The sequence below is a fragment of the Micromys minutus genome (genome assembly GCF_963924665.1).
Source record: "Micromys minutus genome assembly, chromosome: 7".
NCBI lineage: Eukaryota > Metazoa > Chordata > Mammalia > Rodentia > Muridae > Micromys > Micromys minutus.
The window spans coordinates 49,507,316-49,524,512 of NC_137976.1; the positions used below are offsets into that span (position 1 = coordinate 49,507,316).

Genomic DNA, 17,197 nt, shown 5'->3' on the forward strand with positions numbered 1-17,197 from the left:
GAGTAACTAAAGGTTTCTGAGCAGCAAAGTTAACCCACCAAAAGAGAGTGACATCATATAGGTTATATTTCAGTCTGCCACTGCTTCAAATTCACAGGCTCTACCTTCCTTGCTTACTATTACTCTAAGGATATTAGGTAATTTAGTAACAGTCTGGAAATAATAAGACTCCACCTACCTACATTATCCACAAGTCTTCTACCCATAGCTGCCCTTTCTGATGCTTGACTTTCTTGTCTGGAGTTACTTATCACAGGACAGTTCTTAATGGCATGTGTGAGCGATATAAGCTGCTCATCTGTAGCAACCATGTACTGCTGAAGTCTCGCCTAAAGAAAACCACACATCACTGGCATAACAAGCATCGGTCATTATCTGAAGAGTAAGCCATACAGAGATGTGAGTGTGTGTGTGTATGTGTGTGTGTGTGATCATTCTAAATACCTATCCTAAAGCAATGTTATTCATAATTATAAATGCTCTAAAGAAATCATGATGATGAAATGATTAAATAAACAACTAATTACTAAGTACTCTACTATGAAAATTAAGCGTAACTTTTTATAGAGCTTCTAATTTACAAAATCTTCTCATATGGATGATCTCTATTGACTAACTACAATAAGAGAGTGATACATTAGGGGGAAACTCAAGAGCATTCATAGGCACTGAAGTGGATAAACTCTAATGTCATAAAACATATCATTATATATGTGAAACAATGTTAAGAGCAAAAGCAAAACACAGCATTCTTTATGTAGTATAGTTACAGCTTTCTATGAAAGGTAACTAATGTACACTCAGATTTGTCTATGTATGTGTCTATATCTACTAATGTTTTCTAATTTTCAAATTTTAAATAGAATATCACACCACCTGATATGATTTATTATCTGTCATATAGCTGAACATGTTTGGAATTCCATTCTTACATTAAAAGTCAATGTCACTGTCTAGAAGTTTAGATGGATTTGTTCTTTCTTTTATTTTTTCCATACTGTAGACATAAATAGGTAACGGAAAATCAACAAGTTCAACTATAACCACAAAATGTAGCTCTTTCATCAATATTGACATATGGCTCTTACAGGCATAAAAGATGGCAGTGAAAGGGGAGAAAGGGGAGTCATATGACCTGCCAAGACCTTATAACACGGACAAGAGAAACAGGTGAGACAGCTAGTGACCCGTGCCCTAAGTGCTAATAAACGCAGACAACTAAGAAACACAGGTGCAGTGCAGGCGTCAGAGTAGTGTGGCATATCAGTGAATAGAAAACACTTTCTCCCCACATTTCACTCAGATATTCAGTGGTCTTTTAAGTTTCCATATAAGTCTCAAATAGACTTCAAACTCAATCTATATAAAGTCAAGCTCTTCTTGATTCCTCCTACAACATACATGGCAGCTTCATCTTTTAAATCCAAATCCCAAACTACACAATTACTTTAGCTTTTCCCTTCACTCACAGTTCCTTCTCTCCATTTCCAGTGGGTTTGGTTGACCTTCACACTACACCCTGGATTTGCTCAGTCTTCACACATTTCCCACCTCCACACGCTGCTATGCCCTATCTGAATCAACCTCACCAATGCCTAGATGACTTCTTTAGTTCTGTCCTCAAACTATAGTCTGAGACAACAGTCATTTCACAGGGGCAGAGAACAGCTTCAACTCTCAAGAGAAATCAGTAAAGACACCGCCTATGCAGCATTAGTCAACTAGTAACTGGAGGCAGTTCAGTTTGAAAATGAGATTTCATTATATTCTTTTTGGTAGCACATGCCTGCAATTCTAGCATGCAAGAAGTTGAGACAAGAGGATCACATTAAGCTACATAGTGAAACCCACTCTCAAACAGTAACAATAAAGACAACAAAAAAAAGCCATCAAATCTTCGGCTGGTTTTCTGGAAGCAGTTATGTTTAAAAATATAAGTTTTGGGTAGAAACACAATGTGGACTAAGAAATAAGGACAATGATGTCCAATAAAACTAACTCTAAGTTTAGGATAGTTACACAGAATCAGTAAAGTATACATATCTCACTGATAAATAACTGTAGTCATTTAAGAACAAAATAAATATATGGCTCTTAATTTCTACATCTATATTAAGTATTTATGAGTATTAATTAAGTATATTAATGTTCAAACAGCTCCTAAGTGGTTAGAACCAAAGTCAGGGGACACTAAGCAGCCCAACAAAGGCAACCCTCTCTGCTCTAGTCCACAAAGCACGGTGCAGTGAAGTATTAGTCTTTGGGGGGTAATTAGCACAGCAGAGCACAGTGCATGCTTAGTAGCCCTGATGACCCTCCTAAGACTTACATCACATCATGACTCTTGTCTTCAGTAGTTCTGTGTAAAGAGCCCTATGCTATGTGAGCTATTTATCTGATCTGATCTCTGACTGCTTTCTCTCTCTCTCTCTCTCTCTCTCTCTCTCTCTCTCTCTCTCTCTCTCTCTCTCTCTCTACTTCACTTTCTCCACACTGGTATCCTGGAGGACTGTGAAGCCCCCATTATACTCCTACCTCAAGACCTCTGCCCTTACTTTTCCTCTGCTTATCCTGCTCTTCTAGCAGTCTGCAAGTACCCACACCAACAAAATGATGAATAAGACATTCTATTCTCAAGCTTGATGAGGACACATCATGTTTTCAGTGATGAGAACTGGTGCATGTATAACGTGAGTGGGTAAATTCAATGATACAACATTCAAACACATCAAAAATATGCAGAGGAAGATTGCTTAGGGGGCTAAGGATATAGCTCAGTAAGTAAAATTCTTGCCACACAAACATAAAGACCTGAGTTCCAATCCCCAACTCCAATGTAATATGCCAGGTACAGCAGCACATGTATATAACACCAGTGCAAGGGCACAGAGACAAGAAGATCCTTGGAACTCACTGGCCAGAGTCTAGTCAAACTGGTGAGCTCCACATTCATGGAGGGACCCTACCTCACAAAATAAGATGAAGAGTGACTAAGGCTGATACCAACGTCAACCTCTGTCTTCTACACAGACTTGTACACATACTTGAATATGTAGTCACATAACACATACAAAAAGAGAAAATAATTAATGAAGCACACAAGCATTCAGTGTTCTAGAAAAGATATTATATGGCTTTCTAGCCATTGAAAACAGTCACAAATAGCATCTGATATTAGTGCAGAAGGGTTCAAAGAATGTTATTCTTTCCTCTAACATAACAACTGGCGACCAGAACACTCCTTCACACTCTGTAAATGACTGTGGTATTGGTGACTAATGAAATGTAGATTCTGTTATTTCCCACTCCACAGCATATTTCTTAGAAATAGCAAACTTAGCCTACATATTATAAGCAGCTTAAGTTTTGACTACAGAACTCTGGCATAACAAATGTTCATTACCACCCACTGCTGCTGCCAAGCATGACAGGTAGTCAATTAGAACAGCTAAGCCATCTACAGCTCCAGGAGAACCTTGCATGTATGCAGACATGTTCACTATCAAACATGAAGCCTTTGGAGAACATGAGTACCTGCACGGCACTATTTTCTTCTCTGAGGAGAAGAATTTCAGCTGTCAGTGCATCAATGAGCTCTCGGTGATCACCTAACATCTGTTCCAGCTGCTGCCTTGTCTCTACTTCTTTCTGAAGTTGGATTTCACTCTACAAAACACAGGAAGAAAAGTAAACTCCCACCAGCAGGATCATATACTCAAAATCACACTCCTACAAAGATAGCAAAAATACTGACAGAAACAAGAACCATGACAACGATGAGGTTTAAAACTCTCATTAGAAGGCTACATTTAACTAATAGAAATGCACTTTTTTGTCCTTGTCCCATGTTAAAGGTGTAGGTTGATGTCAAGGTGATACATGATAGGACAGTAGAGTGAGGTGGGGAAAAGTCAGGAAAGCTGAAGAGGTGGAGAAAGAGGCAGGAATTCAAGAGGAAGTAAGACAGAAGTAGACATGGATGTTCCTCTTGGTGCACTCTAGATTGATAAGGTTGTTATGGTTATTTCTAAGGGTTTCTATGGGTCTATTTATCTCTGAGAGATGGGCAGTTTGTATCTTTGTCCATTGGTTGTAAGCTTATTGTGTAGAGGGATTGTGGATTGAGAATTTAACATATAAACCTGTTTGGTGAGTTAATGGTTGTGGAGTCATGTTTATACTAGGCGATGGAGGAAAGTGAGTGAAAATAACACGCAGGGGCTGTGGATTGAACTGCACCTGAGTTCTTAGCAGTGTGTGTGTGTGTGTGTGCACATACATAAAATTGTCAAAAAACAAGTTGAATAAAAGATAAAAGGGGAAAAAGAAATCCACTAGCTATGATACTGTTCATATCATAAAATGCGTACGAACAGTAATGTGAAGAAAAAATTAAATAATCACAGAATATGGGTCTACTGAAAAGACTTTCACATGTCTGACAGTACACAAACCTTTCATTATACAGCAGTTTTACAGAAACACCCCCAGATGACACGTCAATCACAGTGATACAACTACTGCTTAAAGTAAAAGTTTATTAACATTTTTGTCATATTTGTTCAACAGATTTAAGTACCTAAGTAAACCATATGTACACTTTTAATCTGTGCATGCACATGCGTGTGAGGGTATGCAGGTAAACCTTAAGTGCCATTCTCAGAAATAAAGGCAGGGTCTCTCTGACCTGATTAAAGCTTACCAATTAGGCTACAATGCCTAGCTCATGAGCCCCAAGGATACCACCATCTTCACTTCCCCAGAATTTTTAGTTTGGGGATTAAACTAAAGTACACATGCTTTCAAAGCAAACACTTTAGCAACTGAGATATCTACCCAGATCCTTAAGTAGACTTTATAGAAAATTAAAATGTCCTACTAATTCTATACTACCTAGGGACCAACCATTATTATAAGCAAACAATTCTGTATTCTATAAATTATTTTCACAATAATAAGACAACTCTCGTTCTACAGAGACCACAGTTTTCCTACCTATGAAATTGAGAGATTACAGGCAGAGAATTCTCCCAACTGAGCTGACTGATATAGGAGCAGCAGCCAGCAGAGGAAAGCAACACAACAAAGCTACAGCTAACAGTGCTACTTAAACCAAATATCCAATCAGCAGCACTTGCAAGTGGCATAAGATACTACTTTATTTATAGCAGATTTACCTTACTAATTACATTTTTCTGAAATTCACAGTAACAGAAATATTTACCTAAGTATATATCTAACAAGAGAGGGACACTAAAAGCATAAATTTTACTAGATAGACAAAAACTGAGTAAAATAAAACTATTCAAATTTAATTGTCCTTACTTAGAGGTTAAAATAAATTAAACAAGGAGAAAACAATCCACATATATTTATGCCTGAAGAGAGGATTCCCTAACTTTGTATCCTTACCTCTTTCAGGTACCGAACCAGACGGCAGAGAGAGCTCACCAGTGACAGGGTGAAGCCCGTGAGCCCCTGGCCGCCCTGCAGCCCCTTGACCTCACGGCCTGTGCTCCGCTCATACTCTTCCATCTCATGCTCCACTTCATGGATCATGTGCTTGAGGACATCCAGGCTGCAGTTATTGCTACTTGTTAAGTCTGCAGAGGTTGTGCTGGAGGACAACAGGTTCTTCTTCTGCTTGGAGGGAGCACGGACATCTTGTTTTCTTTTCACTGAAAACGACAAGAGTCATTCTATTTCAAAGCCATGAAAATCACAGCTACAAATTTACCAAGGAAAGTTTTGATTGTTCACTATTTTTGAAAAGAAGCTACCACAATCTTTACAACACAAACCTATAAATTTGAAACAAAGTTTACCTTATCTATAGCTAACATATGATAACACTCTGTGACATCCAGCTGGACAAGATCTGAGAAGGCATGTCTAACAACACATCTGTAAAGTGGGAAAGCATGCACCTTTATTTAGCAGCTGCTTTTGCTTCCTTGTGTTTAGCACCTGTCCCACATAGCTGGAGTCTACAGGCTCAGCAGACTCCTCAGGTTGAAGCCCAGCCTGGATTCTCTTGACAGCATCAGTTGCATTCAGAGCAGCTAGAAAGGAAGAACACAGCAGAAAGCATTTCAAGTGAATAAGCTTTCTCTAAAAACAGTTCCACTGATAGATGCATCAAGATTTTAGTCCATGTATAAAGACTCCAAAAGTTAAGTAGCATTTGAAAACTACTTCGTTCAAAACAAACAAACGAATAAACAAGCAGGCCTAAGAAAATATACAACTAGAAATATTAAAGGAACAACTAGCCTTTCTGATCCTCTGCTGAAAGCTCTGAGGATGGGGAGCCTGGAGGAGTTCTTTGTGACTGGGTAGCAATTTTCTGCTGAATATCAGTCCACAGTTGATTGATTAACTCAGAATTTTCTTCCTTTAGTTGGTGAAGAAACCTATAAATTATGGGACAATTAGAATTAATAGCTGCTATCATTTAAACTGTCCAACTGCTCAAGTGTTTGATTTACAAGTTTTAGCAATTCATAATTTAAAAAACATTGGTACTGACTTTATCTGGCAAGACAATGTGGTAACTGAATGAGAAATGTTCCCCATAGGCATATACATTCACGTTTTGGTCCCAGCTAGTGGAGCTGTTTGGGAAGACTGTTGAACCTTTAGAAAGATGACTTTGCAGGAGTTAAGTCTGTGACTGTGGGTGAGCCTTGGGAGTAAGGTTTTTAGTAGCCCTGCTCTACTTCCTCCTCTTCCTCTGTGCTTCCAGACTGGCAGAGCAATGTGATAGGCTGGCCTCCTGCTCCTGCCGCCATGCCTTCCCTCCCACAGTGGACTGTACCCCTCTGCAACTTTAAGCCACAATAAACTCATTTTTTCTTGGGCTGCTTTTGTCTGAGTATCTTATCATACCAACAGAATGATGCTAATGCAGACAGGTAAGAAGCATAAGGCCCATCATCTTAGGGAAGAAAGCAGTCCATCTGCCTTCCAGTTTCTATGTTCTATGGTCCCTTACACAAGAGTGTTTGCCTTTGTCTATATAATCTCACCCTTCGCTCTCTCTAAATTAATTATTTATCTATGCTTTTACCCTCTCTTCCCTTCAGGAGAGCCAGTTTGCTCATATTAAAGAAAATGTTTTACACGAAAAATACGGACGGAGTCAGAAGAGGAGTCTAGGGACTTAGTACTTGGAAGCTTAGCCTTATCCACAAATGTTACTTACTGTCACTCACAATGCTGAGATTTCATTTCTCACTTAAATTGAGACTTAAGAAGTGGGAAGATAGAAAAAAGAAACAAGTCTCTACCATCTAATGAATTAATGTGTAAATGTGGTGTCATTCAACAAAATACTATTCAGCCAAAGAAAAGAATGAAACGTTGCTGTACATTATAACATGAATGACACCAGACACAAGCATATTGCATGATTTCTATATGACATGTCTAAATAGGCAAATCTATAGGGCAGAAAATATCAGTGGTTATTCAGTACTGAGAGGGTTGGATGGAAATGGCCTTTCTTTCTGAGGTAATGAAAATATCCTAAAATTGATTGCAATAGTGACCAAATATGAATGCACTGAAAAATACTGAATTGTAAATAAACAAGCTATGTATCTACGAACTATAAATCAAACTGCTAGAAATTAACTAGGAAATAAATCTCCTCATTAAGCCACTCCATGAACCTCAATTCCAAGTAAACTATAAGTAGCATATTAGAACACCATTTGCTGAAACAGTGTATCTAGCAAAAGAGCCATGACAGAGTCTTGCAGGGACAAGTGACAGGAAAAGACCTTTGTAAAACACATCAGCAGCTTTAAGTCCAACCCTTAGGAAAAATATCAGAAGAATGCTCTACAAATTGGAAAAATAAGTATCACATTCTTACACTTACATTACCATCTCTAACACTGATGCTTCCAAGAGTCAGGCTACTTAGCAGCCACAAATATAATGCAACGCCATCGCAGTAGGCCAAGAGCTGCCAAAAGACACCTGTAACCCAGGCCCTAGAGTCTATGAATGTAGTCTTACCACACTAAAAGGGAATTTTGCAGATGGGGACAAGTTAAAGGTTATGAGATAGGGACATGTTCACAAATTACTGAGGAGTTCCCTAATTGTAAGGGCGATCTGATCCACAGAGTGAAAACAAAGACAGAGACTGGACTGTCACAAGTCACAGACTTCCAACAGTCCCTACCAAAGGCCACCGAAGAAGAAAAGGGAAAGCAATAGATTATCTTCTGGGGCTCTCCCAAAGGGAGAAATGGCCCAGTGAAACATGTTTCAGATCTTAAACCCATAAGCACAATGAATTTGTATTGTCCTAAGCTGGCAAGTTTCTGTTAGTTTGTTATAGCATCATCAGAAAACTAATACAGACTATGACCTGAGTAGAATGCTAGTGCAGACACAGTGGCTTGGGAGTAAGCCTAGAGGATTGTTAGGTGAATGACAGAAGCGACCTACATGGTCTTAAATGAACTACTGGTAGAAAGGTGAATGTTCGTAATTCCTCTTATGAACACACAGGAAGATGTGAGGTGTACTGTAGAGACCCCAAACTGACTTAAGGAATTCCCATATTATAGCAAAATGTTGACAGAAATATGACTGTCAATAGAGTTTCCAGTCTGACATTAAGAACATGCTGCTAGATTGGAGACCAACCAAGGCTTGGATGGTAGAAATCTTAGTGTAGTTATATACCAAGGAGAACTTTGTAGGTGATGAACCAAGAAGTTTTGCTGAAAAACCGAGGGCAGACTGTTCAGCAAAAAGGATTCAGGGTTAAGGCTTCAGCTCAGTGGTTAAATGCTTGTCTAGTATATTTGAGGCTCTAAGTTCAATCTCTAGCACGGGGAAGAAGAAAATAGATTAGGACTTGAAATTTTGAGAAATGCCTGGACCTGCAGACCTCCAAAGATTATTAAATTACCAGATCTATTACAAGGAAAGCAAGCTCTGGAGAGAAGCATATGTGTATTGCCAAGTGTTTGCTAGTTCTGAAGGGCAAGATATAATTCCTGGATCTCTCCAGTGACCTCAGAAGCCAGAGCAAAAAAGAAGGTGATCCAGGAAAGATTCATGAGGACTCTTGTCTATCATGTACAACACAGGCATCCATAAGAGCTTTTGAAAGTGTTTTAACAGCAGAAATACCGCTGGCTTGGACTGATAGGATGGAGTAAAGTATTGGTGTGAGATCCTATATTCTATGGAGAGGAGTAATTGATAGAGCCACCTGACTATAAACATGAGCTGTCTATCCTTCAGGAAAAAGATGAATGACCCCAAGGCCAGAGCTACAGATGCTTGTATAGATTTAAATCCACAGGCACAGAGGCTAAGGGGAAAGCCTCAGAAAGAGTGGGCAGAGCTATGAACCCTGAGGTTGAAGACTCAGGCTGGAGACAACTGCTGACTACTTTCTTCTTCTGATAAATTTTCCTCTTTTAAAACAAGAATGTTTATAACTCTTATCGCAGGTATGTTCCGTCACTGTATTCTGAAAGCATATAACATGTTTTCTAATCTTATATAACTACATATGAAAAAATTCTGTGGTAGAACAGATCATATCCAGCCTTCTCATACCTTATTTAATGATGAGATTAGGAACTTCTTCACTAGAACTGACAGAAGGGTATATGCATTTAGAGCAAGAAGTGCTCAACTGTAGCCACAAAAATTCATATATAAAACAGTAATATTACAAACAAAAAATTTAAACTCAGATCTTTAAGCTAATGCAGATCCCTCCCCAATAATGTCAAAGAGGGAGTCAGAATAAAGCTGCAACAACACATAAGATGAAATTAAATATGCGTAAGATACTACATATGTGTGTACATATTGGGTGTACATATCTATTGCACAGTAGAAGCTAAAAAAGAAAAAGGCATAGGAGCAGTGCGTGCTGGTAACACCAGCACTTGGGACACTAAGACAAAAGGATCACAAACTGGCAATCCAGGTGGGCCAGAGGGTGAAACTGTGTCTCAAAAACTAAAGAGTGGAGGCAGAGCTCGATGGTGGAGCTCTTGAGCATACTCAAGACCCTGGGTTCAAACTCAACACAATAAAAAAAAAAAAAAACTTTAAAACCCTTCCAAAAGCAAAAATTCACGTGTGCGCACATGTGTACACATTCATTGATTAAGAAATTCTAAAAATTAAAATTTTTAAATGAATAAATACTAGGAAAAAGATCTATTGAATGCAAGAGGGAAAAAATCTCTAAAGAAAGTCTGTAGGCTGATGTCCTTATACAACAAGGCAGGTCAAGCCTATCACTGGATGAGAAAAAAAAAAGTCTAGGAAGGCAGAAAAGGGAGAGAGTAGGAGATTTGAGAGGAGGCAACATGGAGGCAGACGTGCATGTTTCTCAGTGCATCTCTATATGGATAAGGTTGTTATGATTATTTCCAAGGGTTTCTATGGGTCAATTTATCTTATCTAGGTAGGCAGTTTATATCTTTGTCCACTGGTTGTAAGATCGTGTAGGAGGACTATGGATTGAGAATTTAACATATAAACCTGTTTGATAAGTTATTGATTGTTGAGCTGGGTCGTGAAAGACAATATGTGAAAGCAACAGCTGAGATGTAGCTGGAACTAGCAGTTCCAGCTCTGTTGCCAGTGCTAGGTGAGGGCGTGCAGGACCCCTAGAATGAGATGTGTGGGTACCAGGCTTAGGAAATTGTGCTCTGGCTCTGCACTGAAGCAGCTCTTGGAGCGGTTCCAGTGGAGTATTACTACTCAAGACCAATGGCAACAGAACAGAACCTTTGTATTTTTACCACTACAAAAATCTACCTAAGATATAAAGATTAGTACTAAGTATCCAATGAAAAATTAACTTCATAAGGTACATTGAGGCACTTCAAGAAAGAATCACAGGGAGATAACAAATGCTAGGGAAATAGGGTGAGCTTCCTGTCTATAACTAGTCACTGAACAGAGCAGCAGGACATCAGCAGAACAGATAATACCAGCAATGAGAACATGGAAGACAGTCCTACAACTTAAAGGGCCAACTGTGTCAGATAAGGGGTGTGATGGTTTGCATATGCTTGGCCCAGGGTGTGGCACTTTTAGAAGGTGTGGCCTTGTTGGAGAAAGTATGTCACTCTGGGGGTGGGCTTGGAGACACTCCTCCTAGCTGCCTGAGGATGCTTAGTCTGTTCCTGGTTTTCTTTGGCTGAAGATGTAGAACTCTCAGCTCTTCGTGCACCATGCCTGCCTGGTTGCTGCCATGTTCCTGCCTTGATGATTATGGACTGAACATGTAAGCCAGTCCCAAGTATATGTTATCCTTATAAGACTTGCCTTGGTCATAGTGTCTGTTCACAGCAATAAAACCCTAAGTAAGACAAGGGGAAACCAACCTAGACTCTTAACTATGGGCCTCTTAAGTCTAAAGGCAGAAAAATAAATGTTGAAGGTGAAAGTAATCAAGTTGTTAGATTAAAAACACCAAATTTCTTACAAAAGCAAGAAATACTATAGCATCAGACTTCATAAAGCAATGTACAAGGCCAACCAACAGTGAAGAGTTCTGCCAAAAGAGCCAGCCAGTATTTCAAATACAAAAGCTATAGAACAATGTATAAATACTACACAGAAAATGAGAGACCATATAACATTCAGACCTAAACAAGATGTCTCCAAAAAATCCCTTCCCTCAGGCTTCAGGGAACCCTGCAGAAGAAGAGACAGAAAGAGTATAGAAAGAGACAGAAGAGACAGAAAGAGCCAGGGGAATAAAGAGTAATAAAGAATAAAGAAAACAAGACTCCCTAGATGCACATGAACAATGCTTATATGAACTCACAAGACTGAGAAGCATGCACAGGGTTTGTGTGGTGCTATACTGGGTCTTCTGTGTATATATTACGGCTTCCAGCTTAGTGTTTTTATGGGATTTTTTGAGTGTGAGAATAAGTGGGTTTCTGATGCTTGTGCCTTCTCTTGGGCTCTTTTCCTTTGTTTTGTCTAATTCTGACGTGTCAGGTTTTTCTTTAAAATCTTATTTTATATAGAATATTTTTAATTATAGATAATACAGAACATATATTTATATTATAACTTATAATAATTCTATTACTATCTCTTAGAACCCCGTTTTCTAAGGAGAGATAGAAAAAAAGTAGCTCTAGTCAGGAGTGAAGGTAGAGAGGAACTGAGTAGAGGGAAGAGACTCTATAATCAGCATACATTATGTGAGAAAAATATCTATTTTCAATAAAAAGGGGGAGGGGGAATGCCTAAAGAATTCAAGGAGCATTCTATTCATAAGCCCAACAGCATGGGCTCTAATTAACCAAGATTCAACTACAAGACAATCATGGAAACATGAAAGGACTGGATGAGCACTTAATAATTGCTTTTTGGCTATAAGATAAAAACAAACAAAATCATGATATGCAGTAAAGCCTAGTATGTAAATGCTTTATGCCTGTCGATTCAAAGCTAAGATACAAGTACAGTTTGGGAAGAAACACCAAACAATCACTTGAACAGTCAGTGTGTAAAGGAAAACCATGAAAACACAAAGCTGGCACCAAAGATATAAGAACAGTACTAATTGACTTACAAAAGGCTCATACACAAAGGTAGCATCACAAAAGAACTACAGTCTTCCTAAATACCAAGACTTTTTTAAAGAACAACAACGAATACACAGAAAAGAGACAGTGTACAAGTCTATAACCCTAACATGCATAGGGCTAAGGCTGAAGCTGTGGTCAGTGAGATCAAATCAACCACAGAAAGAAACAGAACCATGAGTGAACAGACAAAGCTGACACTGAACATGCCAACTGTATGAACCACTGTTACGGCTTACCTCACCAATTAGAATTTCCAAATTGACTAGGGAGGCCATATCCATTACACTGACTACAAGGAACACAATCAATATAAAACAACTGCAAAAAGCTAAATATAAGACTACATGTAAAACACAAAGATAATGCAGAGAAGCGGATACAAGAAGTAGAGGTTTTATTTCCTATCTCAGACAAAAGAGATTGAATCAAAAGTCAGTGAATATGACAATGGAGATTATAAGGCCAAAAGCCATTGATCAAAATAAAGATATAGCATTATAAATAAACATATTCTATAAGCACAGCAGTCACTTTATAAGAAAGGACACATTAAACTTCAATTAAGTATATTAAAACAGTAAATATGAAGAAAAACAAAAGCACACTAAAACTAGAAGTCTTTAATACATCACTCTCAGTATGCAATCTGACAGAACTAAGGAAGGAGACAGAAGAAGTAAGACAGACAGGAAGGCAGGCGTTATGATGTGCACACAGAGCATCATTCCTTCAATAGAACCACAGCCTCTGTTCAAGCACACATGGAACACTCACAAAAATCATCAGACTAGCTCACAAAGAAAGTATCAGTAAGTTCCACAAGCAGGAAGATGAAAGAGCACAGCCTGAATCTAGTGTGGCTAGACTACAAAGGACAGGGGCTTCCAGTGCTTTGCTTTGTTTTATCTTTAACTCTCAGCAAAAAGGGGGGAAATCAACTGAAATGACCTAATTTCCTAAATAACCCACTTATTTTTAGGAACTGCAGTCCTAACTCAAGAAGCTATAAAAGCAAAACAGAAAGTACAAAGAAGGGAAAAGGTAAAAGAGAAATCTGAGGAGGGAGAAATCAAACTATAAGTTTAACTTAATACGTCAGAAGCCCAGTTCTTTGAAAACTTAAGAAACTAGACTGTGAGCAATGAATCCTAAGAGAGGATGACCAAAGAAATGATGGTAAGGGTCTGCTGCACAAGCCTCAACATACCCAACACCAAAAACAAGCATACGTCTATAAAATAAAGAACACAACATTGATGCCTACTACTTCACTATTATTTTATACAGTCCTATAATTAATATGCAAAAGAAAAGAAGATACCTGAGGAGGTGTAAGATGCAGGAACCAAAAATGTCCTTTGTAGATGACATGATCCTAAACCCAGGAACTGGAGAATTGAGGTCAGAACAAACTTCCCTAGGATTCAGTGGCGTAGCTGGCCACTGAGATAGACAGAAGCTCATATGATAAAGCTAGAAGGCACGGGGGAAGGTATCTAGAATGGAGCTCAGGGAAGATTGGTTACCCACCTCTCACAAGGCCCCCACACAGGAATAGAAAAGATATAGTGGGAGAAAAGAAAATCCCACTTAAAGGAGAAACAGACAAACTGAAGTACAGAGTACATAAGAACAATATCAGAACATTCTCAAAAACAAAAAGCACACTTTTTAACAAAGGGAAACATCACATCCTAACAGAAAATATCAATAAGCTTAGTTTTATGAAGTTAAACAAGTTGATACTAATTTTTACATAAAAATAAATTAAAATTATTGGGAACACCCTAAAACTTTTTTAAAAAGCTATAAGAAAGTCCAGTATGGTGGCCCACACCTTTAGTCTCAGCACTTGGGAGGCAGAGGCAGGCAGATCTCTGTGAGTTCAAGGCTAACCTGGTCTACATAGCAAGTTCCAGAATAGCCAGGGCTACATAGAGAGATGTTGTCTCAAAAAACAAAATACAGACAAAATGAAAGGAAGGGAGGCATGGAGGGAGGGAGGGAGGGAGGGAGGGAGGAGAGCTATAGGTATCTATAGAGCCGACAAGTCTCTAGAGAAAGCTGGGTGGCACTAGAGAATGACTAGAGAAAGGAGGCCAGCGCCACTAGAAGAGCAAGTCCATATGGGGCCAACACAGAGATGGTGACTGTGACAACTGGACAAAAGGGAGGTCTTTTCTAATAGTTTAAGGACACAGGTGTGTATCTCATCCTGCGGACCAAAATAAACTAATTGGAGACTAAATCCCAAACACAATGACACCCCTTCTAAAAAAAAAAAAAAAAGTACAAGAAGTGTTTGGTACCCTGGGCTTTGGAAGAATTTCAAAGTACAGTTCTTCATAAAGTAGAATTCAACAATTTTAAAGCAAAATTATACAGCATTAATATTCTAAACCTCAAGTTTCAAGTCCAATTTTTCCTAAATATAGACTTCAAATGATATAAAAAATATGTAAAATATTTATTAAAGTGTTTTTGTTACTAAAAAGTACCAGAAATAATGTAAAAATGGTCCTGTAACCTGAAGAGTGGCCAGTCAGCTCTGACATTCACTAAAGTTACAGCAGCTACTTCACTGTGCTATAAAAACAAAGCAAGTGATCCCTAAAACCTTACAGAAAGCTATGGGGTGATTTTAGGTCACATCAGGTGATAAATTCAAATACAGCACTGACATTTTTAATGTATGAAACAGAGGAAAGAGATTTATTTATATATCTGCTTTACTTATAGAAAAAAGTACAAGAGAAATAAAAACCATTTTATACTCTTACTAGAACTTTTAAAACATTGAAGAAGAACAATTTTAAACATTTAGATAAAACTAAATACTCAACTGGTTTGTACTTTGCTGGTTTGCTTTAAGGAATAATGCAATAAGCACACACCTTGAGTCCTCTGGGAACTGCAGCCGAGGGCCTGTGAAACCGTGCCACACACATACCTCTCTGTACTCCTGTTGGAGTGTGAGCCGAGGGGGTCAGGCAGCTCGCTCTCGCTGTCTTCTGACTGACTCTGAGCCGTGCTTCCCTCTCCTCCATCATCTACTTCATTCAGAGCCTACCTCAGTAAAACAGCAGCACAGTGGTTATATGCTCACTCATCCTCTCTGTCCTAACAGAGCTTCTCCTCCTATAGCTGACCCCTCGTGTGGACCAACCACCAAATCCTCTGTCTGCCTCTAACTGTCCTAACTACCTTCAGCTGTTTGCCTGCCTCAGCTTTCAATATTTAAGTGTAAGAAAGCCTATTTCTTCTTACCCTACCATGTGTCTGCCTTCAGATACTATCTCCTGTTTGTTTTGGGGTTTTGTTTAGTCTAGGCTAACCCAATGTATTATGTAGTTAAGGCTGGCCCCAAATTCACAACTGCTTCTGTCTCAGTCTTTCTAATGCTAGTAATGCATGCCTGTGCCACTGGCTTCACCAATCTCTTTAAAGAATCATCTCCAATTTTGCATCCACCACACCATCTATGCTCTGAAACTTGGCTTGAGTTCTGCTACTCCACTCAAGAAACATTCTACAAGGTCAAAGTCAGCATGTTTACTCCTCCACAGACAAGATGGTCTTTCCCTCAGTAGGCCTTAAGCATCCCTTGTTCCCTTCCTTTATGGTTTAGACAAGGTTGGCTTATGCATGAGGAATTCAACCCAATACCCCAAACACAGGCGCAATATAGTGCCAGGCATGGTGGCGCATGCTTTTCACCTCAAGGAGGCAGAAACAGCGTGATCTCTGGGGCTCCTTGCCAGTCAAGCAAGGCTTAGTTGGTGAACTCCAGACCAATGAGAAACCCTGTCTCAAAGGAAGCAGACAGTGTTCCTAAGGTTGTCCTGTGACTTCCACATGTGTGTGTGCGCACACACACACACACACACATACACACACACACTGAAGTATACACTCATACTTCAACTTCATATCATATCTTCTTAGATAGTCTGTTCTTTTTTTCTTTTTTCCTAGCTCGTCTTACCCAATCTTCTTTGTTAGTTTCTTTTTCTACTGTCTTTCTATAGCTGAGAGGACAATGGTTGACATTTAAGCTTTTAGAATGGTTTCCATGTTGCCTGTATCGAGTTGAACTTCATTTCTGCATGGGCACTTGGTGGTGAGTGCAATGGGTTACCTGAGGCTGTATGATGGATTCAGTAAAGACAGACTGGGTGACAGGGTCTTGACTTATTCCAAGGGGATTCTGCGAGGAATCTGGAGCCATTGTTACATTTGGAAACCCTGCAGAAGGAGCAAACACAGTCACTATGATTTTATTTCATCTGCTTAAAGAGGCTTCACAAGTTCTATACTGCAGCAGGCTACATTCACCTAGGGGAAATTTCTAACAGCAATTCCACTTACATGTATGAATATGTACCAGTCATATCTAAACTCACTTTTACCTTCACAAAACTCCAAAGCAGAGGTTCTTTTGGCAAGAAACTGAAGTTACTTTAGATTTTAAGCTAGGCTTACAAGCTACAAGTAAATGTGCATATTTTAATTATATGGTAACTTAATAAGCTAAAAATTAAGCCATGTTTTATAGTTACAAAATGCCATACTTTACACTATATTTTAGT

The 17,197-nt window shown here is 38.9% G+C and overlaps 1 protein-coding gene across 1 annotated transcript in view; it reads right to left on the reverse strand.

Annotated features, from left to right (window-relative positions):
- The window catches only part of SPICE1 (spindle and centriole associated protein 1), a 39,058-nt gene that overhangs the window by 10,651 nt on the left and 11,210 nt on the right, over positions 1 to 17,197 (reverse strand). Inside the window, exons 6-12 of the mRNA XM_080918666.1 lie at positions 16,747 to 16,853; positions 15,559 to 15,674; positions 6,274 to 6,413; positions 5,928 to 6,062; positions 5,413 to 5,678; positions 3,535 to 3,666; positions 179 to 329 (exon numbers count right to left, since the gene is read on the reverse strand). Coding sequence (XP_080774792.1) covers positions 179 to 329; positions 3,535 to 3,666; positions 5,413 to 5,678; positions 5,928 to 6,062; positions 6,274 to 6,413; positions 15,559 to 15,674; positions 16,747 to 16,853 — 1,047 coding nt within the window. The remainder of the gene's footprint in view (positions 1 to 178; positions 330 to 3,534; positions 3,667 to 5,412; positions 5,679 to 5,927; positions 6,063 to 6,273; positions 6,414 to 15,558; positions 15,675 to 16,746; positions 16,854 to 17,197) is intronic.